The sequence below is a fragment of the Saimiri boliviensis genome, chromosome 9 (genome assembly GCF_048565385.1).
Source record: "Saimiri boliviensis isolate mSaiBol1 chromosome 9, mSaiBol1.pri, whole genome shotgun sequence".
Taxonomy (NCBI): Eukaryota; Metazoa; Chordata; class Mammalia; order Primates; family Cebidae; genus Saimiri; species Saimiri boliviensis.
The window spans coordinates 53,443,207-53,469,616 of NC_133457.1; the positions used below are offsets into that span (position 1 = coordinate 53,443,207).

At 42.0% G+C, this 26,410-nt stretch overlaps 1 protein-coding gene across 6 annotated transcripts in view; it reads right to left on the reverse strand.

The window, feature by feature from the left end:
- PCCB (propionyl-CoA carboxylase subunit beta) overlaps nucleotides 1–26,410 on the reverse strand; it is a 99,475-nt gene that overhangs the window by 67,443 nt on the left and 5,622 nt on the right. For all 6 annotated transcript variants that reach the window (XR_012519242.1, XR_012519241.1, XR_012519240.1 and 3 more), the window contains 3 exons: nucleotides 26,307–26,375; nucleotides 21,239–21,295; nucleotides 19,696–19,809 (listed from right to left, as the gene is read on the reverse strand). Coding sequence is in view for 3 of the 6 variants with exons in the window: in XM_074405884.1 (XP_074261985.1) it covers nucleotides 19,696–19,809; nucleotides 21,239–21,295; nucleotides 26,307–26,375 (240 nt within the window). In the remaining 3 variants the exon portion in view is untranslated. The remainder of the gene's footprint in view (nucleotides 1–19,695; nucleotides 19,810–21,238; nucleotides 21,296–26,306; nucleotides 26,376–26,410) is intronic.

Here is a 26,410-nt window from a genome sequence, read left to right on the forward strand (position 1 = left end):
TAAAAAGATATAATCTATGACAACAATATAAAAAAGGAAAGATGGCCGGGCGCGGTGGCTCAAGCCTGTAATCCCAGCACTTTGGGAGGCTGAGGCGGGTCGATCACGAGGTCAAGAGATCGAGACCGTCCTGGTCAACACAGTGAAACCCCCTCTCTACTAAAAATACAAAAATTAGCTGGGCATGGTGGCATGTGCCTGTAATCCCAGCTACTCAGGAGGCTGAGGCAGGAGAATTGCCTGAACCCAAGAGACGGAGGTTGCGGTGAGCCAAGATCGCACCATTGCACTCCAGCCTGGGAAACAAGAGCGAAACTCTGTCTCAAAAAAAAAAAAAAAAAAGGAAAGATGGAGATTTATAGAAGCAATGTGTTTATATACTAATAAAGCTAAAAAACATACATACCTGGCATTCTTCCAACTAGTTTAAGATATTAATTATAATCCCCAAGGTAACCATTAAGAAAACAAACTTTAAAATATAATGAAAATGAAAGAAGTGTGCCAGGCACGGTGGCTCATGCCTGCAATCCCAGCACTTTGGGAGGCCGAGGCAGGCGGATCACAATGTCAAGAGATTGAGACCATCCTGGCCAACATGGTGAAACCCGTCTCTACTAAAAAATACAAAAATTAGCTGGGCATGTTAGCACGTGCCTGTAGTCCCAGCTACTTAGGAGGCTGAGGCAGGAGAATTGCTTGAACCCAGGAGGCGGAGATTACAGTGAGCCGAGATCACGTCACTGCACTCCAGCCAGGCAACAGAGCAAGACTCCGTTTCAAAAAAATAAAATAAAAAAATAAAATGACAGAAGTGAATTAAAAAGGCAAACAACTCAACTAAATACCACCACCCCAATGCCATAATGGAAGAAGTGACTCATAAAAAAACCAAAACACATACAGAAATAACTAAATGGCATAAGTAAATCCTCCTTTTTCAGCAATCACAGTAAGTGTAAATGGATTAAACTCTTCTATTAAAAGATACAGATTGACAGATTGGATTTAAAAAAACAGAATCTATCTGTATGCTGTTTACAGGAGCTTCATTTTATATATAAAGACACAAAGAGGTAAAGGATGGAAAAAAAAAATTCCACACAAAGGGTAACCAAAATAGAGCCTAGGTGGCTATATTACGCAGACTAAAGAGACTTTAAATGAAAAACTTACTAGAGACGAAAATAGTACATACTGATAAAAGGTTCAATACATCTAAAAAATATACCAGTTATAAAAACATACATACCAGGCCAGGTGCGGTGGCTCAAGCCTGTAATCCCAGCACTTTGGGAGGCCGAGGCAGGCGGATCACGAGGTCAAGAGATCGAGACCATCCTGGCCAACATGGTGAAACCCCGTCTCTACTAAAAATAAAAAAACTAGCTACGCGTGGTGGCATGCACCTGTAGTCCCAGCTACTTGGGAGGCTGAGGCGGAAGAATTGCTTGAACCCAGGAGGCGGAGGTTGCAGTGAGCCGAGATTGTGCCACTGCATTCCAGCCTGGCGCCTGGCGACAGAATGAGACTCTGTCTCAAAAAAAAAAAAAAAAAAAAAAATACATACCTAACATAGCCCCAAAATCTGTGAAGCAACAAGAGCCCAAAAATACACAAACCAAAAGTTAGCAGAATTAAAGGAAGAAATAGGTGCACAATAGTTGCAGATTTAACACCTCACTTCTAACAGAACCACCAGACAGAAGATCAATAAGGAAACAGTACACCTGAACAACACTATAAACACATATAAAAGACCTACAGAGAAAACTCCACCCAACAACGGAGTATACATTCTTGTCAAGTGCATATGCAATATTCTCCAGGAAAGACCATACATTAATCCACAAAACAAATCTTAAATTTAAAATGATTGGAATCACAAAAAACATCTTTTCTGATCACAGTGGAATATAACTATAATTCAATAACAACAGGAAAACTGAAAAATTCACAAATATGTAAAAATTAATCAAAACACTTGTAAATAAGCAACAGGCAAAAGAATAATCTACAAGAGAAGTTAAAAAATACCTTGAGAGGTTTTGGTTCCCTCCCACCCCCTGCCCACCAAGATGGCAGATCAGAGGCAGTGTTAGCATGCCTCTCCCACATGGAAGAACAGAATAATGTATTGAGAGTCACAGAATAATGTATTGAGACCCTTTTCCAAGAAGCAACATGGGAACTCAGCAGGAAAACTGAAACAATCCATCGACCTTTTAAAGAAGTGGCAGTCTGCATCCTACACCATAAGACAGGCGAAAAACTAAGTCTTCAGAGTGCGAGATGGGGAGAGGCTGCTTTCAGGTTCCTACTGGGGAACCTGAAAATCCAGGCCACTGGGGAAGGCCTTAACCTTAGCCAGGGCCAAAACTGATTTAGGGAGCAGTAAGAAATACACAAGTAGAATCAGTGGCAGGAAGTGCCTTGCAGGCATTCCCAGTCTCCAGTGCAGACCAAGGTAAGCCATTCTTTATTGTATCTCAAAGGGGACCTTGGGGAAGTCAGCCAACAAGCTCAGGTAGTGGTCACAGTTTTAAAGAATCTCCCAAATGAATTCTGAGACACACACTGAGTGAGGACAAACTCCCTTGTCCAGAACCCGTACCCGCCAGGGGCAGGGGAAAGTGCAATGCAACCTCGAGTGCAGGACCAGGTGCCCGGCCTTGCAGGTGGACTGGGAGGGGCATGGCCTGAAAGCCACAGTTGCTTTCCCACAGGGAAAGCTTATGGCCTGGGGCAGGTTTGAGTTCTGAGCCCAGGCAGGCTGGAACTTAGCCCGGTACTGCTAGCAGAGCACAGGAGAGAGATCCGTCTTTCTGTGTGGGATCTGGGTGAGGCTTAGTGCCACCTGCTACTCCCCACTTCCTGTGGGGACTCTTCTGTGCAGCAGAGGCAGTTACACTCCTCTCTGGAACATTACCCCAGTGACCTGAGAACCACCTCCCACAGGAGCCACAGCTTCCCCCACGAATGGAGAGTCAGAGTATAGACCCACCTGACCCAGCCCCCACCTGACTGTATCCCTCCACCCATCTGGTTACTTAACACAAAAGACAGAAACTTTTGGCAGCTTTATGGTCTCACTTGTCACCTGAGAAACGAGAATACCTCCCCTGGGAAACACAGGACAAGCTCAAATCCCACTGCTACTACTGCAGCTGGTGCTCTTTTGTAAATGTTACCTCCTGCCTGGACGCCAACCAACACAGTCCATTACAGCATCTCTAGGTAGAATAGCACTGTGAACAGAAAAGAGAAAACTACTGCACAACCTAAGCTATCAACACTGCCTGCAAAGCCCTGACTAAACAGGAGGTGCTGAGTCTGTCCACGTGACCAGTTCACTACTATTATAACCAGCATTCAAGAAAGCCAGCACACTAATGCGTTCTATAACCAAGGAATCTCAGAGTCTACCTTACTCCCCTGCCACTCCCATCAGTGCTGGTGTTAGTATATTCCTTGCTGGGAGACTTGAGGACAGGTCCCATCACCGGATCTCTTGCAGACATCCCCCAGTACCAGCCTGGAGTTGGGCAGCCCCACTGGGTGGCTAGAACCCGAAGAACAATAGCAGTCAGCGTAACCTGGCTCTCAGGAACTCCTAATCCTAAGGGAAGTAGGAGAGCACCACTCCAAGAGAATACCCAGTGGGACAAAAGAATTTGGATGGCAGGCCTTGAGTCCCAGATCTTTCCACTGATGGGAAGTTCCTTTCAGCAGACACACAATTGCAGTGCTGGGCTCAGCAGCTAAAGCCTGCAGCTCTGCCCCCAACAATCAGGCAGCCTTGCTGCTTATGAAGAGTCTTAGAGAAGGTATTTTCTCTCCCACCTTGTCCAACACTACAGACAGCTGGGGCTTCTCCACAGGAGCTTGGCATAGGTGCACCTGTAGACAGGCTTCCTGGAACACTTCAGAGTGACTGCATCCCACAGGAGGAACTCCCCCACCCCCACTTCCCGCCTAAGTTCAAGCTTGCATGAGAGGCAGAGTCACAATTCCTCTCTATGTGGAAGAGCAACAGTACTACAGATGAAAAGAGGTGCCTGTCTGATCCGAATAACTGGAATACTAGGGCAGGAGTAAGTCTGGAAGGTGAATAGCTTTCCTACTGGCCTGGTGGGGGAGCTGATGTGGCTCCCACCCCTCCACCTGATAAGACCCTCACTACATCTAATTGAGAGTTCCCCCAGCCACCTTCACCAAAGCTGGAACCTCTGCCCTACTGAGTATTGCATTTACCCATTTGCTTTAGCTACAACTGGTTCCTACCCAGGGACACCTCCCCTACTGGCCTGAAGCCTTAACCATCAACTTAGTAAATAAAATACTGGGGAAAAATTAAATAAATACAAAAGTGCACACCATGGGGTGAGATAAGCTTCAAGAGACCTTTCCATTTTAACCCCATAGGAGACACTGACCTTGCCCACACATCAAGCACATTCCTATTAAATACAGGCTGGGAGCAGTGGGTCACAGCTGTAATCCTAACACTTTGGGAGGCCAAGGCAGGAGGATCACCTGAGGCCAGGAGTTTGAAACAAGCGTGGCCAACATCACGAAACCCCATCTCTACTAAAAATAAAAAAATTAACCAGGTGTGTTGGTGCACGCCTGTAGTCCCAACTACTCAGAAAGCTGAGGCAGAAGAACCACTTGAACCCAGGAGGTGGAGGTTGCAGTGAGCAGAGATTATGCCACTGCACTCCAGCCTGGGCAACAGAGTAAAACTCTGTCTTAAAAAATATAAATACAACCAACATCTAAGGAAGCCATCATACAAACACTCTCTATAGCCAAGGAACTCATACAGTCTTCGCCCTAAAAGCATCAAGAATCACATTAGGCAGCCAGGCACAGTGGGTCACACCTGGAATTGTAGCACTTTGAGAGGCCGAGGCGGGTGGATCACGAGATTAGGAGATTGAGTCCATCCTGGCTAATACAGTGAAACCCCATCTCTACAAAAAATTGTCAAGTGTGGTAGGACACACCTGTAGCCCCAGCTACTACGTAGGATGAGGCAGAAGAATAACTTGAACCAGGGAAGTGGAGGTTGCCGTGAGCCAAGATCACGCCACTGCACTCCAGCCTGGGTGACAGAGCGAGATTCTGTCTCAAAAAAAAAAAAAAAAAAATTAACTTAAATCGCATTAGGCTATAATACATTATATATATTAAAGTCACATCCTTAGTGGGGAGGAAAAAGAAATTTAAGAACAGCCAAATCAAAAATAAATTCAAAAGAATTAGGAGAAATATTCTACACAAACAAGAAGAAACCAGAAACGTAATTTTGGTATAAGACAAAACAAGGTTCTATCATACCCCCAAAAGATCACACTAGCTCCCCAACAATGGATCCAAACCAAAATGAAATCTTTGAAATAATCAGATAAAGAATTCAGTAGATTGTTTATTAAGCTACTCAAGAAGACACCACAGAAAGGTGAAAAGTAACAAAGAAATTTAAAAAACAATTCAGAACATGAAAGAAAAGTTTTCTATACAGATATAAAGAATAAACAGGCCAGGCACAATGGCTCACCCTTGTAATTCCAGCACTTTGGAGGCCGAGGTGGGCGGATGACTTGAGGTTGGGAGTTCAAGACCAGCCTGACCAACATGGAAAAACCCCATCTCTACTAAAAACACAAAATAAATCTAGCATGGTGGGACATACCTGTAATCCCAGCTACTTGAGAGGCTGAGGCAGGAGAAATGACTGAACCTGGGAGGCGGAGCTTGCAGTGAGCTGAGATCACCCCATTGCACTCTAGCCTAGGCAACATGAGTGAACCCTCATGTCAAAAAAAGAATCAAAAGAAATAGGCTGGGTACAGTGTCTCATGCCTGTAACTCTAGCACTTTGGGAGGCCAAGGCAGATGGATTACTTGAGACCAGCCTGGGCAACGAAGCAAACTCCCATCTCTACAAAAAATATAAAAATTAGCCATGAATGGTGGCATGCATCTGTAGTCCCAGCTACTCAGGAGGCAGAAGTGGCAGGATTGCTTGAGCACAGGATACAGAGATCATGCCACAGTACTACAGCCTGGGCAAGAGAGTGAGACCCTATCTCGAGAAAGAAAAAAGAAATGAAATATTTCCAAGAAATATGGAATTATGGAAAACAACCAAACCTAAAAATAATGGTGTTTCTGAGAGAGAAGAGAAGGCTAAAAGTTTAGAAAAATTATTTGAGAGAACAACTGAGTAAAACTTTCCTGGCCCTGCCTGAGATTTTGATATACAAATCCAAGAAACTCAAAGGACCCCTGGGAAATTCACTGCAAAAAGATTATCACCAGGCCGGGCACGGTGGCTCACGCCTGTAATCCCAGCACTTTGGGAGGCCGAGGCAGGTGGATCACGAGGTCAAGAGATCGAGACCATCCTGGTCAACAGGGTGAAACCCCGTCTCTACTAAAAATACAAAAAATTAGCTGGGCATGGTGGCGCATGCCTGTAATCCCAGCTACTCAGGAGGCCGAGGCAGGAGAATTGCCTGAACCCGGGAGACGGAGGTTGCGGTGAGCCGAGATCGCGCCATTGCACTCTGGCCTGGGTAACGAGAGCGAAACTCCGTCTCAAAAAAAGATTATCACCAAGGCACATAGTCATCAGGCTATCTAAAGCCAGCATGAAGGAAAGAATCCTAAGAGTTGTGCAACAGAAGCATCTGGTAACCTATAAAGGAAAACCTATGAGACTAACAGCAGATTTCTCAGCAGAAACCTTACAAACTAGAAGGGATTGGGGTTCTATCTTTAGCCTCCTTAAACAAAATAACTGTCACCCAAGAATTCTGCATCCAGCAAAACTATGTTTCCTAAATGAAGAAGAAATAAAGTCATTTCCAGATAAACGAAGGCTAAGGAAATTTGCCACTACCAAACCAGCATTACTCTTCAGAAGAAGAGTTCCAAATCTTGAAACAAAAGCTCAATATGCACCAAAATAAAACCTCTTGAAAGCATAAAACTCACAGGACCTATAAAACAATAACACAACTACAAAAGTAGCAACAAAAATGATAAATAGAATAATACTTTACATCACAATATTAATGTTGAATGTAAATGGCCTAAATGCTTCACTTAAAAGATACAGAATGGCGAACTGAAACACACATGTGCGTGCGCACGCGCGCGCACACACACACACACACACACACACACACAAACCAAGTATTTGCTGTCTTCAAGATATTCATCTAACATGTTAAGGATTCATATAAACTCAAGGTAAATGGGTGGGAAAAGATATTCCATGCAAATGGGAACGAAAAACAAGCAGAAGCAGCTATTCTTATATCAGACAAAACAGACGTTTAAAGCAAAAACAGCAAAAAAAGACAAAGAAGGTCGTTATGTAATAATAAAAGGAACAATCCAACAAGAAGATATTACAATACTGAATTTGTATTCACCTAATACTGGAGTTGCCAGATTTATAAAACAATTGCTATTAGACCTAGGAAACGAAATACCAACACTAATATGGGGAACTTCAATACTTCACTGACAGCACTAGACTGTCTTTCTTGAGACAGAAACTCAACAAACAGTGGATTTTAACTATACCCTAGAAGAGACTTAACAGATATTTAGAGAATATCCTACTGAACAATTGCAGAATATACAGTCTTCTCACCAATACATGGAACATTCTCCAAGATAAGACTGTATGACAGGCCACAAAAACAAGTCTCAACAAATTTAAGAAAATGGAAATCATATCCAATATCTTCTGAGACTACAGTGGAATAAAACTAAAAATCAACTCCAAAAGAAGTGCTCAAAACTATACAAATAAATGGAAATCAAATAATCTGCTCCTGAATGATTTCTGGGTTAACAATAAATAAGATGAAAATTTAAAAATTTTAGATACCCATCTTAAAAAAAAAAAAAGTAAAAAATAAAAAGGCCGGGTGCGGTGGCTCACGCCTGTAATCCTAGCACTTTGGGAGGCCAAGGTGGGTGGATCGCCTGAGGTCAGGAGTTCAAGACCAGCCTGGCCATCATGGTGAAACTCCGTTTTAAAAAAATAAAAAATATTAAAAATAAAAATAAAAAATTTTAGATAAATGATAGTAATGACAAAAGTTATAAAAACCTCAGGATATAGCAAAAGTAATGCTAAGAGGAAAGTTCATAGTGTTTAATATACAGATCAAAAAGTCTGAGAGAACACAAACTGACAACCTACTGACACACCTCAATGAACCAGAGAAGCAGGTACAAACTAAACCCAATGCCGACAGAAGAAATAATGAAGATCAGAGCAGACAGAACTAAAGGAATTTAAGCCAAAAAAATAAAATAAAATAAAAATTTGGTTCCTTGAAAAAATAAACAAAATTGATAGACCATTAATGAGACTAACCAAGAAGAGAAAAGATCCAAATAAGCTCAATTAGAAATGAAACTGGAAATATTACAACCAGTATCATAGAATTACAAAAGATCATGAGACTAATATGAACATCTTTACACACACAAACTGGAAAATCTGGAGAAAATGGATAAATTCCTGGAAACATACAATCCTCTAACTCAGGAAGAAATAGAAACCCTGAACAAACCAAAAACAAGCAGTGAGACTGAATCAGTAATTTTAAACTGCCAAGAGCAAAGAAGCCCAGGACCAGATGGATTCACAGCTGAATTCCACCAGACATTCAAAGAATTGGTACCAATCCCACTGCAAGTATTCCAAAAGATTAATAAAGAGGGAATCCTTTTTAAATCCTTCTATGAAGCCAGTATCACCCTAATACCAAAAGCAGGAAACATTAAAAAAAGAAAACTACATAGACACTAAGTGTTTTGTAGGAAAAAAAAAAAAAAAGAAAGAAAGAAAACTACAGACCAGTATCTCTGATAAATATGAATGCCAAAATCCTCAACAAAATACTACCTAACCAAATCCCACAGCACATCAAAAAAGATAATACAACATGATCAAGTGGGTTTCATCCCAGAGATGCAGGGACGGTTTAATATACACAAGTTAATAGATTTGATACATCACATAAACAGAATTTAAAACAAAAACCATATGATCATCTCAATGGGTGCAGAAAAAGCATCTGATAAAATCCAGCATCTCTTTATGACAAAAAATCCTCAATAAACTAGGTAGAGGAGGGATTTATCTCAAAATAACAAAACCAACATATGATAAACCCACAGTCAACATCATAATGAATGGGGAAAAGTTCAAAGAATTCCCCCTGAGAACTGGAGCAAGACAAATATCCCCACTTTCACCACTATTCAGCATAGAACCAGAAATTCTAGCCAGAGCAATCAGGCAAGAGAAATAAAGGGCATCCAAAGTGGAAAAGAAGAAATAAAACTAGTATTATTTATCCGTGATATTATCATATATACCTCGAAAACTCTAGCGACTCATCCAAAAGACTCCTAGATCTGATAAAGGAATTCAGTCAAGTCTCAGGTTACAAAATTAATGTAAACAAATCAATAGCACTGCTGTACACCAACAACCACCAAGGTGAGAATCAAATCAAGAACTCAATCTCTGCCAGAAGGTGCAAACCGAAAAAAAAAAGAAAGAAAGAAAGAACTCAATCCCCTTTGGCAGGGGGTGGTGGCTCCTACCTATAATGCCAGCACTTTGGTAGACCGAGGTGGGTGGATTACCTGAGGCCAGGAGTTTGAGACCGGCCTGGCTAATGTGGTGAAACCCCATTTCTACTAAAAATACAAAAAATTAGCCAGGCATGGTGGGGAGTGAGCCTGTACTCCCAGCTACTCAGGAGGCTGAGGAAGGAAAATCATTTGAACCTGGGAAGCAGAGGTTGCAGTGAGCCAAGATTGCCTCATTGTTGCACTCCAGCTTGGGCAACAAGAGCAAAACTCTGTCTCCAAAAAAAAAAAAAAAAAAAAAAAAAAAAAAAAAGAACTCAATCCCTTTCACAACAGCCACAACAGCTGTGAAAAATAAAATACCTAGGAATATACCTAACCGAGGAGATGAAAGATCTCTACAAGGGAAACTGTAAAATGCTGCTGAAAGAAATCATACGTGACACAAACAAATGGAAATACATCCCATGCTCATGGAGGTAAGAATCAATATTGTGAAAATGATTATGGCCCAAAGCAATCTACAGATTCAACGCATTTCCCATCAAAATACCACCACCACCATCATCATTTTTCACAGAACTAGAAAAAAAATCCTAAAATTTACATGTAACCAAAAAGAGAGTCCAGACAGCCAAAGCAATACTAAGCAAAAAGAACAAAGCTGAAGGCATCGCATTACCAGACTTCGAAAATTTAAATATAAGACCTGAAATCATAAAAATTCTACAAGATCGGCTGGGCACAGTGGCTCATGCCTGTAATCCTAGCACTGTGGGAGGCCCAGGCGGGTGGATCACCGGAGGTCAGGAGTTCGAGATCAGCCTGGCCAGCATGGTGAAACCCTGTCTCTTTAAAAAAAAAAAAAAAATCTACAACATTGGAAGAACTCTTCTGAACATTGGCCTAGGCAAAGAATTCATGACTAAGACCCCAAAAGCTAATGCAACAAAAACAAAATAAATGGAACCTAATATAAACCTAATATAAGCTTCTGTACAGCAAAAGAAATAATCAGCAAAGAGGTAACTCACAGAATGGGAGAAAATAGTTGCAAACTATGCATCCGAAAAAGGACCAGTATCCAAAATCTATAAGGAACTCAAATCAGCAAGAAAAAATAATCCCATCAAAAAGTGGGCAAAGGATGTAAATAGGCATTTCACAAAAGAAGATATACAACTTACCAAAAAACATGTGAAAAAATGCTCACATCACTATCAGGCAAATGTAAATGAAAACCACAGTGAGGTATCACCTTACTCCTGCAAAAATGGCCATAATTAAAAAGTCAAAAAAACAGCTGGGTGCAGTGGCTCACACCTGTAATCCCAGCACTTTGGGAGGCCAAGGCAGGTGGGTCACCGGAGGTCAGGAGTTCGAGAACAGCCTGACCAATAAGGTAAAATCGTTTCTCTACTAAAAATATAAAATTTAGCCAGGCATAGTGGCATGCACCTCTAGTCCCAGCTATTTCGGAGGCTGAGTCAGGAGAACTGCTTGAACCCAGGAGGTAGAGGCTGCAGTGAGCCAAGATCATGCCACTGCACTCCAGCCTGGGGTGACAGAGCAATACTCTGTCTCAAAAGAAAAAGTCAAAAAACAATAGATGTGGCCAAGCACTTCAAGTAACTTGTGTGAGTGGTCTGTCTTACTGAAATCAGACAAATTTCTAAGAAGTTTACCTACCTCACAGTCATAGTGAACCTACCTCACAGAGGCAACCCTTCCAACTCATTCTATGAGGTAAGAATTAATGTAATACCAAAACCAAAAGAAAACATCACAAGATAACGGTAGGCCGATGTCTCTTACTAATATTGATTCAAAAGTACTCAACAAAAAAACTAGCAAACAGAACCCAGCACCTTACAAAAAGGATGATCCACCATGACCAAGTGGGATTTATCACAGGAATGAATACAACGTTGGTTTAACGTTCTAAAAATCAATGTTACATACTGTTATCATTAGAATAAAAAGCACATGATTATCTCATAGATGCAGGAAAAAGCATTTGACAAAATTAAACACCTCCATGATAAAAACACTAAAAAAATTTTAAGTAGTAAGGAACTTCTTCAACCTGAGAAAAGGAATGTACAGGAAAAAAAAAAAAAAACAGTTAACATCATGCTTGCCAGTGAAGAATGTTTTCTCCTTAAGATTAGGAATAAGACAAGGATGTCCACTCTTACTACTTCTACTTAACATTGTACTACAGGTTCTAGGCAGAGCAATTAACAAGAAAAATAAAAGGCATTCAGATTAGAAAGGAGTAAGTAAAACTACCTGTATTTGAAGACATGATCATGTATATAGAAAATCCAAAGAAATACACATACACACACACCCCCATTTAAGCTAATTCCCAAATCAGCAAAGCTGCAAGATGTAAGATCAACATATGAAAATCAATTATATCTCTATACATTTGCAAAGCAGAATCCAAATAGGAAATTAACAAAACAATTCCATTCTGAATAGCATTACAAAGAGTAAAATATTTTTTGTTGTTTCGTTTTGAGACACGTCTTACTCTGTTGCCCACGCTCGAGTGCAGTGGCACAATCCTGGCTCACTGCAACCTCCGCCTCCCAAGTTCAAGCAATTCTCCTGCCTCAGTCTCCCAAGTAGCTGGGATTACAGGCACACACCATGACACCTGGCTATTTTTTGTATTTTTAGTAGAGACGGGGTTTCGCTATGTTGGCCAAGCTGGTTTCAAGCTCGTGACCTCAGGTGATCCTCCCACCTTGTCCTCCTAAAGCACTAGGATGACAGGCATGAGCAACTGCACCTGGCCTGAGTAAAGTATTTTAGATATAAGTTTAACAAAGAAAGACAGGTACGTTGTAAATTACAAAATATTGCTGAGACAAAGTAAAGAGCTACATAAACAGGGAAACATTCCATCTATGTGGCGTGGAAGACTCAATATTTTAGGATGTAAATTCTCACCAAATTCATAGACTCAGTTCCTATCCAATCTCAGCAGGCATTTTTTGTAGAATTAACAGCTGATCAGGCCGATGCAGTTCCTATCAAATCTCAGCAGGCATTTCTGTAGAGTTATAAGCTGATCAGGCCAGGCGTGACGGTTCATGCCTATAATCCCAGCACTTTGGGAGGCCGAGGCAGGTCAATCACCTGAGGTCAGGAGTTCAATACCAGCCTGGCCAACATGGTGAAACCCTGCCTCCACTAAAAACACAAAAACTTAGCTGGGCCTGGTAGCAGGCGCCTGTAATCCCAGCTACTTGGGAGGCTGAGTCAGGGAATTGCTTGAACCTGGGAGGCGGAGGTTGCAGCCAAGACCGTGCCACTGCACTCCAGCCTGGGCCACAGAGTGAGACTGCATCTTAAAAAAAAAAAAAAAAAAAAAAAAAAAAAAGAACTACCAAGTTGGAGGACTTCACACAACTTCAAAAATCCATAAAACTATAGTAATCAAGATAGTTGGTTCTATTTTAAGGATAGACATAAAACAATGGAAAAACTGAGTTCAGAAACAAACCCTTATATTTATGGTCAACTGATTTTTTTATCAACATGTCAAGACAATTACATGGGGAAAAGAATAGTCATGTTAATTAACGTTGGGAGACAAGAATGATGTTAAATCTTTATGTCACACAATACACAAAAATGAATTCAAAATGGATCACAGACCTAATGTAAGAGCCAGCTGGGAGCAGTGGCTCATGCCTGTAATCCCAGCACTTTGGGAGGCCAAGGCAGGCAAATCACCTGAGATCAGGAATTTGAGACCAGCTTGGCCAACATGAAGAAACCGTCTCTACCATATATATATATATATGTATACCACAAAAATCAGCCAGGTTTGGTGGCAGGGACCTGTAATCCCTGAGATCGCACCATTGCACTCCACCCTGGGCAGCAAAGAAAAACTCCATCTCAAAAAAAAAAAAAAAAAAAGACAGAGCCAAACCTATAAAACTCCATGAAGAAAACAAAATATTCATGACTTTGTATTACATACTTTTTACATATGACAATGAAAGTATGACCCATAAAAGAAAACTTGATAAACTGGACTTCAAAATTAAAAACTTCTCCACCTCAAAAGCCACCAGAGGCTGGGCACATCAGCTCATGCCTGTAATGCCAGCACTCTAGGAAGCTGAGATAGGAGAAGGGCTTAAGCCCAGAAGTTCAAGATCAGCCTGGGCAACATAATGTGACCCCACATCTACAAATATTGAAAAAAATAGTCGGGAATGGTAGCCTGTGCTTGTGGTCTTAGCTAATCAGGAAGATGAGGCAGGAGGACTGCCTGAGCCTGGGAAGTCCAGGCTGCAGTGAGCCATGATCACATTACTAGACTCCAACCTAGGTGACAGAGTGAAACCCTAGCACACAAAAAAAATAAAATAAAATTTTTAAAAAGGCACCACAGGCTGGGTGCAGTGGCTTATAATTCCAGCACTTTGGGATGCTAAAGCAGGAGTTCAAGACCAAACTAGGCAAATGTAGTAAGATCCCATCTCTATATACCAAAGAAATTAGCAGGTTGTACTAGTGTGTGCCTATATTCCTAGCTATTTGTTAGGCTGAGGCAGGAGAATTGCTTGAGCCCAGGAGTTCAAGCCTGCAGTGAGCTGTGATTGCACCACTGTACTCCAGCCCAGGCAACAAAGCTAGACCCTGTCTCTAAAAAATAAAATAAAAATAGGTTGAGCATGGTGGCTCATACCTGGAATCCCAGCACTTTGAGAGGCGGAGACAGGTGGATCACCTGAGCTCATGAGTTCAAGACCAGCCTGGGCAACATGGTGAACCCTGTCTCTACTAAAAATACAAAGAAATTTGCTGGGTGTGGTGGCATGCATCTGTAATCCTAGCTACTCAGAAGGCTAAGACACAAGAATCACTTGAACCCAGGAAGCGGAGGTTGCAGTGAGCCAAGATCACGCCACTGCACTCCAGCCTGAAGGACAGAGTGAGACTGTCTCAAAAAATAAAAATAAAAATAAATAAAACTACCACTAAGGAAGAAAAGACAAGCCACAGACTGAGAGAAAATACCTACAAATCATATCTTTGCTTTAAAAAAAAAAAAAAAAAAAAAAGGCCACGCGTGGTGGCTCACACCTGTAATCCAAGCACTTTGGAGGCCAAGGCGGGTGGATCACCCATTCAAGACTAGCCTGACCAACGTGGTGAAACCCCGTCTTTAAAAAAACAAAAATAAATAAATAAATAAATAAATTACAAAATGGACAAAAGATCTGAACAGACATTTCAGCAAAGAAGGTTTACAAATGACTAATATGTACATAAAGATGCTCAATATGATTAGTCATCTGAGAAATGCAAAGTGTAACTACAGTGAGATACCATTACACACTACTGAAACAGCTACAGTCAAAAAGACTAGACCAAGTGCAGTGGCTCACACCTGTAATTCCAGCACTTTGGGAGGCCAAGGCAGGAGGATCGCTTGAGTCCAGGAGTTGAAGACTAGCCTGGGCAACATGGCAAGCCAAGCATGGTGGCACATGCCTGTCGTCCCAGCTACTTGGGAAGCTGAGGCAGGAGGATCACTTGAGCTCAGGAGGTTGAGGCTGCAGTGCGCTGTGATCATGCCACTGTACTCCAGCCTGAACAACAGAGTGAGACCCTGTCTCAAAAAAAACAAAGAGGCCGGGCGTGGTGGCTGACGCCTGTATTCCAAGCACTTTGGAGGCCAAGGCAGGCAGATCACCTGAGGTCGGGAGTTCAAGACCAGCCTGACCAACCTGGTGAAACCCGGTCTTTAAAAAATAAATAAATAAAAATAAAATGAAAAGAAAGAAAGAAAAGATTGGCCAGGTGCAGTGGCTCATGCCTGTAACCCCAGCACTTTGGGAGGCCGAGAAAGGCAGATCACTTGAAGTCAGAGTTTGAGAACAACCTGGCCAACATGATGAAACTCCACCTCTACTAAAAATACAATAATTAGCCAGGCATGGTAGCACACACCTGTAATCCCAGCTATTCAGAATGCTGAGGCAGAACAATCACTTGAACCCAGCAGGGAGAGGTTGCAGTAAGCTGAGATTGTACCATTGCACTCCAGCCTGGGCCACAGAGTGAGACTCTGTCTCAAAAAAAAAAAAAAAATGCTGACAGTACCAAGTATCAACAAAGATGTGGAGAACCTGCACCCATGAATACACTGCTTGCGGTAATGTAAAATGTTTTAGTTATTTTGGAAAACAATTTGGCAATTTCTTAAAAAGTTATACACAAAACTTTTCATAAAACCTATAATCCCACTGTTAGGTACCTATCTACCCAAGGGTTATGAAAACATATGTGCACACAGAGTCACACACAAATGCTCACAGTAGCATTTATTCATGGTAGCCAGGAACTAGAAACAACCCAAATCTCTCTCATGTGGTAAATGATGAAAATATGTAAAATGTTCAATAGAATATTATTCAGCAATAAAAAGGAATAAACTAATACACATTACAATATGAATGAACCTCAAAAAACATGATGTACGGCCAGGCACGGTGGCTCAAGCCTGTAATCCCAGCACTTTGGGAGGCTGAGGTGGGTGGATAATGAGGTCAAGAGATCGAGACCATCCTAGTCAACATGGCGAAACCCCGTCTCTGCTAAAAATACAAAAAATTAGCTGGGCATGGTGGCACATGCCTGTAATCCCAGCTACTCAGGAGGCTGAGGCAGGAGAATTGCTTGAACCCAGGAGGCGGAGGTTGCAGTGAGCCGAGATGGCGCCATTGCATTCCAGCCTGGGTAACGAGCGAAACTCCGTCTCAAAAAAAAAAAAACAAAAAACAAAAAAAAAACAAAACATGATGTTTAGTGAAAGGAGTCAGATGCAAAAATCTGTAAAAGCAGAAAGATGGGTGAGGAGTTGCCTGTAGTTAGGCAGAAACTGACTGTAAACAGGCAAGAGGGTATTTTTGGAGTGAGTGGCAGGTTCTAAAACTAGATTACGACTGTACAACTCTAAAAATTAATTTTAAATTATTGGCTATGTTTACAATGGGTGGATTTTATGATTTCTAAACTGTTTCTCAATAAGCTATCTTTTAAAATGTCAAGATCATGGAGAACAAAGACAGAACTGCTCCAGCTCAAAAAAGATTAAAGAGAGATAACATTTAAAGTCAATCCTTCATTCTGGATTGGATCCTGCCAAGGAAGAACAAATATATATACATATATAGAGAGAGACAGTCAACGAGAGAGCACACACACACAAGAGCACACACTATAAAGGACTTTATTAAGCACTGAATAAGGATTATGAATTAGAATAACACTGAAGAATCAATGCTAAATTTCCTTATTTTTATAACTGTATTCTGGTTATTTAAGAGAATATCCTTATTCTTTAGAAATAATGAAAAACTTAGGAGTTAAAGAAGACATAGTATCTCTAATTTATTCTCAAATAATTCAGAAAAATATAACATGTAAATACGTACATATGGAGAGAGAATTATAGAACAAACAGAGAAAATGTAAATAACTGGTGAATCTGGGAAAAGGGCATTATAGGAGTTCCTGTAGTATTTTTGTCATTCTTCTATGAAGTTTGAATTTGTTTTCCTGAGATGGAGTCTCACTCTGTTGCCCATACTGGAGTGCAATGCACACTCTTGGCTCACTGTAACCTCTGCCTCCCAGGTTCAAGCAATGTTGCCACCTTAGCCTCCTGAATAGCTGAGACCACAGTCATTCACCACCACACCTGGCTACCTTTTTTGGTATTTTTTTTTTGTAGAGGTGGGTTTTTGCCATGTTCCCCAGGCTTGTCTTTTTTTTTTTTTTTTTTGAGACAGTTTCGCTCTTGTTACCCAGGCTGGAGTGCAATGGCACGATCTCGGCTCACCGCAACCTCCGCCTCCTGGGTTCAGGCAATTCTCCTGCCTCAGTCTCCTGCGTAGCTGGGATTACAGGCACGTGCCACCACGCCCAGCTAAGTTTTTGTATTTTTTTTAGTAGAGACGGAGTTTCACTATGTTGACCGGGATGGTCTCGCTCTCTTGACCTCGTGATCTACCCGCCTCGGCCTCCCAAAGTGCTGGGATTACAGGCTTGAGCCACCGCGCCCGGCCTCCCCAGGCTTGTCTTAAACTCCTGACCTCAAGTGATCCAGCCACCTTGGCCTCCGGAAGTGCTGAGATTATAGGCGTGAGCCACTACGCCCAGCTTGAAGTTTGAAATTTTATCAAAATAAAAAGTAACCCAAAAATAACACAGGCAGGAATAAGTGAGTGGAGGTGTCAATATGACAAGCTGCATTAGTAAGAGATTAATTAAGCAATAAAGATCTGAAAGTCACTGAAGACCAGCCCTTGAAAACAAAAATTAAAGGCCGGGTGTGGCGGCTCACTCCTGTAATCCCAGCACTTTGGGAGGCAAAAGTAGACCAATCACTTCAGTCCGGGAGTTCAAGACAAGCCTGGGGAACATAGCAAAAACCCACCTCTACAAAAAAAATACCAAAAAAGGTAGCCAGGTGTGGTGGTGGATGACTGTGGTCCCAGCTATTCAGGAGGCTGAACGAGTGAAATGATCACTTGAACCCAGGGGACTGAGGTTGCAGTGAGCAGAGATCACGCCACTGCATTCCAGCCTAAGCAACTGAGACCCTTGTCTCAAAAAATATATATATATATTTAAAAACAAACAATCGAAAAAAAAAAAACCACTCCTCCAGATCCATAAAGATGTATTAAACTAGATGATATTCTAAAATCCAGTCAAGTTCTAAAAACGTAGTGGTTTATCACCACATCTCTGAGGGATGCTCTTTTGTTTCTCAACAGGAATGACTTCCAGGCCTAAAATGCTTAGGCCAAGCCACCCACAGAAGTAAACCTGCAGAGCAAGGATGACAAGAGTAGCTGGCCTGATTAGAAACAATGTCTGCCTGTCTCCTTCCTTTGTAACCTGGGAAATGTTGCCAGTTTCTGTCTACGTAACTCTGCCTCATCACAATCTCTCAACTATATATCTCACAAATATATTACACTTCACATAGCACATTATTTCAGGTTTCTTTTCATTTCTTTCTCTCATAATTTCAGTCTGTAAATAAGCAAAGCGGTATCAGTAATGAGGCTCACCAAATGTTTCTGAATGATAGAATCTGGGGTGATTGTATTCTTCTTTGCACTACGGCTTGGACTTTATATAATAATCCTGTAGTGTTTTAACCAAAAATTTAAAAAAGGCCGGGCGCGGTGGCTCCTGCCTGTAATCCCAGCACTTTGGGAGGCCAAGGCAGGTGGATCACGAGATCAAGAGATCAAGACCATCCTGGTCAACATGGTGAAACCCCGTCTCTAATAAAAATACAAAAAATTAGTTGGGCATGGTGGCACGTGCCTGTAATCCCAGCTACTCAGGAGGCTGAGGCAGGAGAATTGCCTGAACCCAGGAGGCGGAGGTTGCGGTGAGCCGAGATCGTGCCATTGCACTCCAGCCCGGGTAACTAGAGTGAAACTCCGTCTCGAAAAAAAATAATTAAAAAATTTTAAAAATTAAAATAAATTTTAAAAGGTGCTACTTTTTTTTTTTTTTAAATAAAGATGGGGTTTCACCAAGTTGGCCAGGCTGGTCTCAAACTCCTGACCTCAAGTGATCTGCCCACCTCAGCCTCCCAAAGTACTGGGATTACAGGCATGAGCCACCAAGCCTGACTTAAAGGTGCTACATTTTTTAAAAATTCTAATTCTAGCAAATCAGTTCATTTTAACTTTTCATATTTCCTCTCCCTTGCTTTCAAAAAATATATATTTTCAAGTCCTTTTCCCTTATGATCTTTAACTGTAATTTCCCCTATGAGTGGCCTTGTTAGAAAAAAATGAAAACCCTCTCTTCCCACTCTTACTTTTCATCTACCCTCCATCCCACTCCCAAGTCACACAGGAAGGATCCACAGAACACAGACAATGCAGCAGAGAATAATGAGGAGAGCTGGAGAAGCTCTGACCAGGCCATGGTTTAGAGAACATTAAGCCCTGTATTTTCTTATTCTCTATTCTCCATTAACAGGTTTCTCACCAGAAAGATGTCTGCATAGCCAGCCAAAGACTCCACTCCCTCTTGGATCCGTGCTCCCCCAGAGTCATTCAGCCCAATCACTGGAGCCCCCACCGTCATGGCCTGGTCCATGATCTGAGACAGCAGAGAAATTTTGTGTTGAGAGAAAATTCTTGATATAAAAACGGCATTCACAAAGTACCAGAGTTTTCTGGAAAATGTTCTATGTGCATTTTTCAAAATAGGAGGCAGTAACACTGATTTCACTCCCCATTATGATTGGGTACCTTCATGGAAGACAAAGGGCCAGATATATAAAAGGCTGATTAAAGCCCCCACATACCCAAGAGCCAAAACACTTCCCATTAGCAGGGGATAAAACAATTCATAGCAACCATTTCTAGAATCACAGGCTCACGTTGTAATGTCTTCCAGCAGCCAGTTTTGTTCACAGGTACTGCTTTGAAAGAATTTGCAGTAGACAGAATGGCAAAGTTATATTTTCATGAAAGCAGATGTTGACCCATCTGTTAATCTGAAGGCAGGCCCAGGCCTGCTTTTACTTCTAACGTGACAGATTTTCCTCATGAGTTAGTAGTTCTGACAGCATAATAAGCAACATTCCTACAGCCCTTGACAGTTTAAAAAGTGCTTTCACTTCCACTACCTCATTTACCCATCATAAGAGGCAGTAAAAAGAAAAAAATTACAAAGGTTTAAAAGTTAAGTGATTGGCCCAAGGTCTCAGGAGTAATACATGACAGGGCCATGTCTACAATCCAGATATTCCAATTACTAATAGCTCCAACTTTGATTCCAAAATTATCTAAATACTATTTATCCTTTTATTCTTCTCCAGAGCATCTAATATCTAGCAGTGGTTTTTAATTATCTGCATGCAATCCTCAAACTGTTCTTTAACTTCTAGCACGTGGCCCCTCCACTTAAGAGGTTCTCCACCTGGGATCCTCAGAATCCCAAGGGGTCTGTAAATGGATTTCAGGGGGTCCATGAACTTAAATGGGAAAAAATTTACATCTTTATCTTTACTAACTCCAGCTGATCATTAACTTTTTTTTCATTATGAATATAGGCAATGAGCCTCAGCAGTATTAGAAATATCTGTCATTATTAGAAATACTGTCATTATTAGAAGCCACAGATATTTTTATGTTCTATTAAAGTTGTTGCAGATATCCTGTACTATGTTTACCTTTGACTACTTTGAAATTACGGTGGTTATCAGATCTATTGCTAAATCTTGTCATTAAATGCCTTAACAAGGAAGCACATATATAAATGTGGTGTTTTAAAAACATTTTTAATCCTTTAAAATCCTATAAATTTTATTTTAGGCATGTAAAAACAGGAGGGTCCAGGATTTGCCAGCCCACGGAAGAGATCCATGGTACAAAAAATGTTATGCACCCCTTCACGTGGGTACCATATCTTGCATACCTCTGCCCTACCCCAAGTACCTAGCTCAGTGTCTTGTATCCCAGGGATATTCAATGAGCACTATGTGACTGAGGAAAGCAATGGACTGAATTTCAGTATTACTTACTTTGCAGATCTTTTGGGCATGTGCTCCTGACAGACTGCCTCCAAAAACTGTAAAATCCTAAAAAGAAAATACAAATCAGCAAGTCAAATATAGTAACTGGCTAGAGATGAAAACCCAGTAGGAGAAAAAAATAGAAAATTCACAGATAAAAGTTTTTAGGCCAGGCATGGTGGCTCACGCCTGTAATCCCAACACTTTGAGAGGCCAAGGCCGGTGGATGGCTTGAGTCCAGGAGTTTGAGACCAGCCTGGGCGACATGGCAAAAGCCTGTATCTATAAAAAAATACAGAAAAAAGTCAGTGGGGTATGGTGGCACATGCCTGGAGTCCCAGCTACTTGAGAGGCTGAGGCAGAAGGACTGCTTGAGCCCAGGAGACAGAGGCTTCAATGAATCGAGGTAGCACCATTTCCAGCCTAGGGAATAGAGCAAGACCCTGTCTTTAAAAAAAAAAAAAAAAAAGGCCAGGCACGGTGGCTCACGCCTGTAATGCCAGCACTTTGGGAGGCCAAGGCAGGTGGATCACAAGGTCAAGAGATCGAGACCATCCTGGTCAACATGGTGAAACCCTGTCTCTACTAAAAATACAAAAAATTAGCTGGGCATGGTGGCATGTGCCTGTAATCCCAGCTACTCAGGAGGTTGAGGCAGGAGAATTGCCTGAACCCAGGAGGTGGAGGTTGTGGTGAGCCGAGATTGCACCATTGCACTCCAGCCTGGGTAACAAGAGCGAAACTCCGTCTCAAAAAAACAAAGTTGGCTGGGTACAGTGGCTCAAACCTGTAATCCCAGCACTTTGAGAGGCCAAGGCAGGTGGATCACTTGAGGTCAGGAGTTCCAGACCAGCCTAGCCAACATGGTGGAACCCTGTCTCTATTAAAATATAAAAATTGCCGGGCGCGGTGGCTCAAGCCTGTAATCCCAGCACGTTGGGAGGCCGAGGCGGGTGGATCACAAGGTCGAGAGATCGAGACCATCCTGGTCAACATGGTGAAACCCCGTCTCTACTAAAAGTGCAAAAAATTAGCTGGGCATGGTGGCACGTGCCTGTAATCCCAGCTACTCAGGAGGCTGAGGCAGGAGAATTGCCTGAGCCCAGGAGGCGGAGGTTGCGGTGAGCCGAGATCGCGCCATTGCACTCCAGCCTGGGTAACAAGGGCGAAACTCCGTCTCAAAAAAAAAATAAAAATAAAAATAAAATAAAATATAAAAATTAGCTGTGTGTGGTGGTGCACACCTGTAATCCAAGCTACTCGGGAGGCTGAGGCAAGAGAATCACTTAAACCTAGAAAGCAGGGGTTGCAATGAGCCGAGATTGCGTCACTGCACTCTAGCCTGGGCAACAGAGGGAGACTCCATTAAAAAAAAATTTTTTTTTTAAAGAATTTTCGGAAGTTTAAAAAAATTAGAAAAAAAATCTGATTTATAGATTATTCCATAGAATAAAATATCTTGAAGTTCATGAATTGTCAAGAGCAAAAAAGCTAGTCTTTGCTCTACAAAAATGATTTGCAAGTTAAAAAAAGATTAAAAAAATGATTTGCAGCTCTGAAGGAAAACCTATCACACAGAATTAACTCTATATCAGATTCTATGAATGTCAAATAGTCAAGCACTTCTATTTTTAGAAAATATTTACTGTTTTATTATTTATTTTGAGACAGGGTCTCACTGTTGCCCAGGCTGGAGCGCAGCTGTATAATCTTGGCTCACGCTATCCTCCGCCTCCCAGGTTAAAGCAATTCTCCTGCCTCAGCCTCCCGAGTAGCTGGGATTACAGGCACGTGTCATCATGCCCAGCTTTGTATTTTTAGTAGAAACGAGTTTAGTACAAACATTTTTCACCATGTTGCCCAGGCTCACCTCAAACTTCTGGCCTCAAGTGATCCACCTCCCTCGGCCTCCCAAAATGTTGGGATTACAAGCGTGAGCCATCACACCTAGCCTGTATTTGCTGTTTTAAAAAGGATGGTGAAAAAACAAGAATCAGAGCTCTCATGGCTTTTTCTGCTTACGGACCTTCATTATGTTCAGATGCAAAGGGCTTATTGTTGGCATAACCTCCTTCCCAAAACCCCTTCAATAAGATATTTGGGACTTAATTTGCCATGAGAATAAAAACAAGGAGACAACAGCATAGGAAAGATTAAACAAATCTGAGGGAAACTAAAAGCACAAGAAAATATCTGATTTGGAGGGAAAGAATGGAAGCTTACACACCTGCAGTGTGGGTAATCAAGGAGGGAACAACCCAGGAACCATGGAAAGTGGAGGTGAGGAGGGGGCTGAAAACAAGACTAATAGAAGTCTGTGTTAGAAGCAGTTAGACCCCACAGGGCCCCTCCTTCACGTTGAGAGGAGAGAGAAGGTTTGTTCTCTAAAGGAAGTTAACCAGAAGGGTTCTAAGCTCACAACCTCTAGCCTAAAAGAGGTAAAGATGAGGCTGCAAACATGCAAGATTACGACGCTATACACTGAATGAGGGAGTACTGGCCCCTCTTTTCTCTCCTCCTAGAATACACTAACAGCCAATTATCAAGCAACGGACTGAGGAGGCTCCCCCAGAAGAAGAGAAGCTCCCCAGAAAAATATACCTACAGATATTAACATCTCAGAGATCACTATAAAAAAAAACACCAGCTCATCACTCCCTACCCTCACTATCCTTCAGGGTCTGTCTCAATTGCCCCACTGTTGCTAAAGCTTTCCACAATCCTGGATGTGATTTTCCCTTGTCTTGGGTCCACAACATTTGTCTGGAACCTCTCACTCCATCTTCTCTGTAGTCACATCTGTTCTGTGACATTCTGCCTATAAAATGATTCGCTTCCTCAGGGTGAGAACTCTTGTCTGGGTCATCTCCACCTACTCCTTACTCCCACCCTACCACATGAGCATAAAGGTGCTCAAAAGTATCAATTCAGTGAATTTTTCCATCTACGTAATAGTGGTCAGTGAATACCATGTCCAGAAAACATAACTTTCTTTGTTCTACCCCTCTTTTCAACAGTTCCTTCTGTACAAGTTTTTCCCAGCTCTTACAAATTGCACAAAACAAAGAAATGTGATTCCATTTCAGCATTTGGTAGACCGATTTATAACAGTTTTAAAACATTTCAAAGGTAATTTTAGTAAACGCATACTGTCTATGATAGATTTTAAATTAACCCAATGTAACTTTTTTTTTTTTTTTGAGACATAGTCTAGCTCTGTCTCCCAGGCTAGAGTGCAGTAGCGAAATCTCGGTTCACTGCAACCTCCACCTCCTGGTTCAAAGGATTATCCTGCCTCAGCCTCCCAAGTAACTGGGATTATAGATATCCACCATACCTGGCTAATTTTTCTATTTTTAGTAGAGATGCGGTTCACCATGTTGGTCAGGCTCGTCTCAGACTCCTGACCTCAGATGATCCACCCGTCTCAGCCTCTCAAAGTACTGGGATTACAGGCATGAGCCACCACACCCAGCCAACTTTAGTATCAAACTTTAGGTCTGTAAAAGGACCTAAACATTTTAAATTACATGCATTTCCACCTCTGGAGGGAAAAAAGCAAAATCCAAAATAGTACACAACATATTCTGTGTTAGTTTCCTATTACTGCCGTAACAAATTAACACAAATTCAGTGCCTTGAAACAACACAGATGTATTAACTTAGGGTTTTATAGTTTAGAAGTGCTACATAGGATTGACTGGGCTAAAATTAAGGTTGGCAGGGCTGTGCTCCTTTCCGGAGGCTCCAGGGGTAAATGTATTTTCTTGCCTTTATCAGCTCCTAGAGAACATGGGCACTCCTTTGCTGATGGTCCCCTTCTCCCATCCTTAAAGCCAGGTACTGCAGGTCAAGTCCTCCTCATATCATATCCTTCTGAGCTCCTCTTCTAGCTCCTTCTTCCACTTTTAAGGGCCCTGTGATTATATTGGCCCCACCTGGATAAACCAAGCTACTCTCCCTATTGTAAAGTCAGCTAACAACCTTCATTCCCTTTTGCATGTAAAATAACTAGCTTTGGCTATGTGTGTGAACAAACTATCTAGCTTCAGGCAGCCTGATAAAAGTTTTCTGAGACGGGGTTCAGTAGCTCACGCCTGTAATCCCAGCACTTTGGGAGGCCAAGGCTGGTGGATCACCTGAGGTTGAGAGTTCAAGACCAGCCTGACCAACATGGAGAAACTCCATCTCTACTGAAAATAAACAGAATTAGTGGTGGCACATGCCTGTAATCCCAGCTACTCGGGAGGTTGAAGCAGGAGAATCGCTTGAACCCAGGAGGCGAATGTTGCGGTGAGCCGAGATGGCGCCATTGCACTCCAGCCTAGACAACAAGAGTAAACTCCGTCTCAAAAAAAAAGCTTTCTGAACATGAACATATTCATGAAAGCCCAACGCTCAGGGAGACTCTGGTTTTGAGAGTCAAGTCCCCTTTGCTAGGCTGCACCCACCGTACTCTCCAGTCCACACAGACTGCCCAGAACACAGATGCCCTCCAGGCACACACCCAACCCTCTCAAGAGGAATCTCATTCATTTGGAATAAATTCCTGATTCCTGGGTTAATTTTGTACAAGGCTAGTGCCCAGTAATCCTCTCCAAAACAGACTAAGGACCCTTCCTAAGGAAAAAAAAAAATAGTATAATATTCTGGACACATGCCCCAAACTACAAGCAAGTTTTCATTCCCCAAGATTGGTTTCTTTTTTTTTTTTTTTAGATGGCGTTTCACTCTTGTTACCCAGGCTGGAGTGCAATGGCACGATCTCGGCTCACTGCAACCTCCGTCTCCTGGGTTCAAGCAATTCTCCTGCCTCAGCCTCCCGAGTAGCTGGGACTACAGGCGTGCACCACCATGCCCAGCTAATTTTTGTATTTTTAGTAGAGACGGGGTTTCACCATGTTGACCAGGATGGTCTCGATCTCCTGACCTCGTGATCCACCCGTCTTGGCCTCCCAAAGTGCTGGGATTACAGGCGTGAGCCACGCACCCGGCGCCCCAAGATTGGTTTCTTTCACATATTTTGTTCTTAGCTCTGCCCTCCAAGAAAGTTCAGACTAACGAAGTTATGAAATACCTGACTGAAGACATAAACCAATCTTCCATTGATTCGGCCCCGTCCAGTGACCACGCTGTCTCCAGGAAACTACCAAAAAAATGCAAAAACAAAGGTTAAAAAAA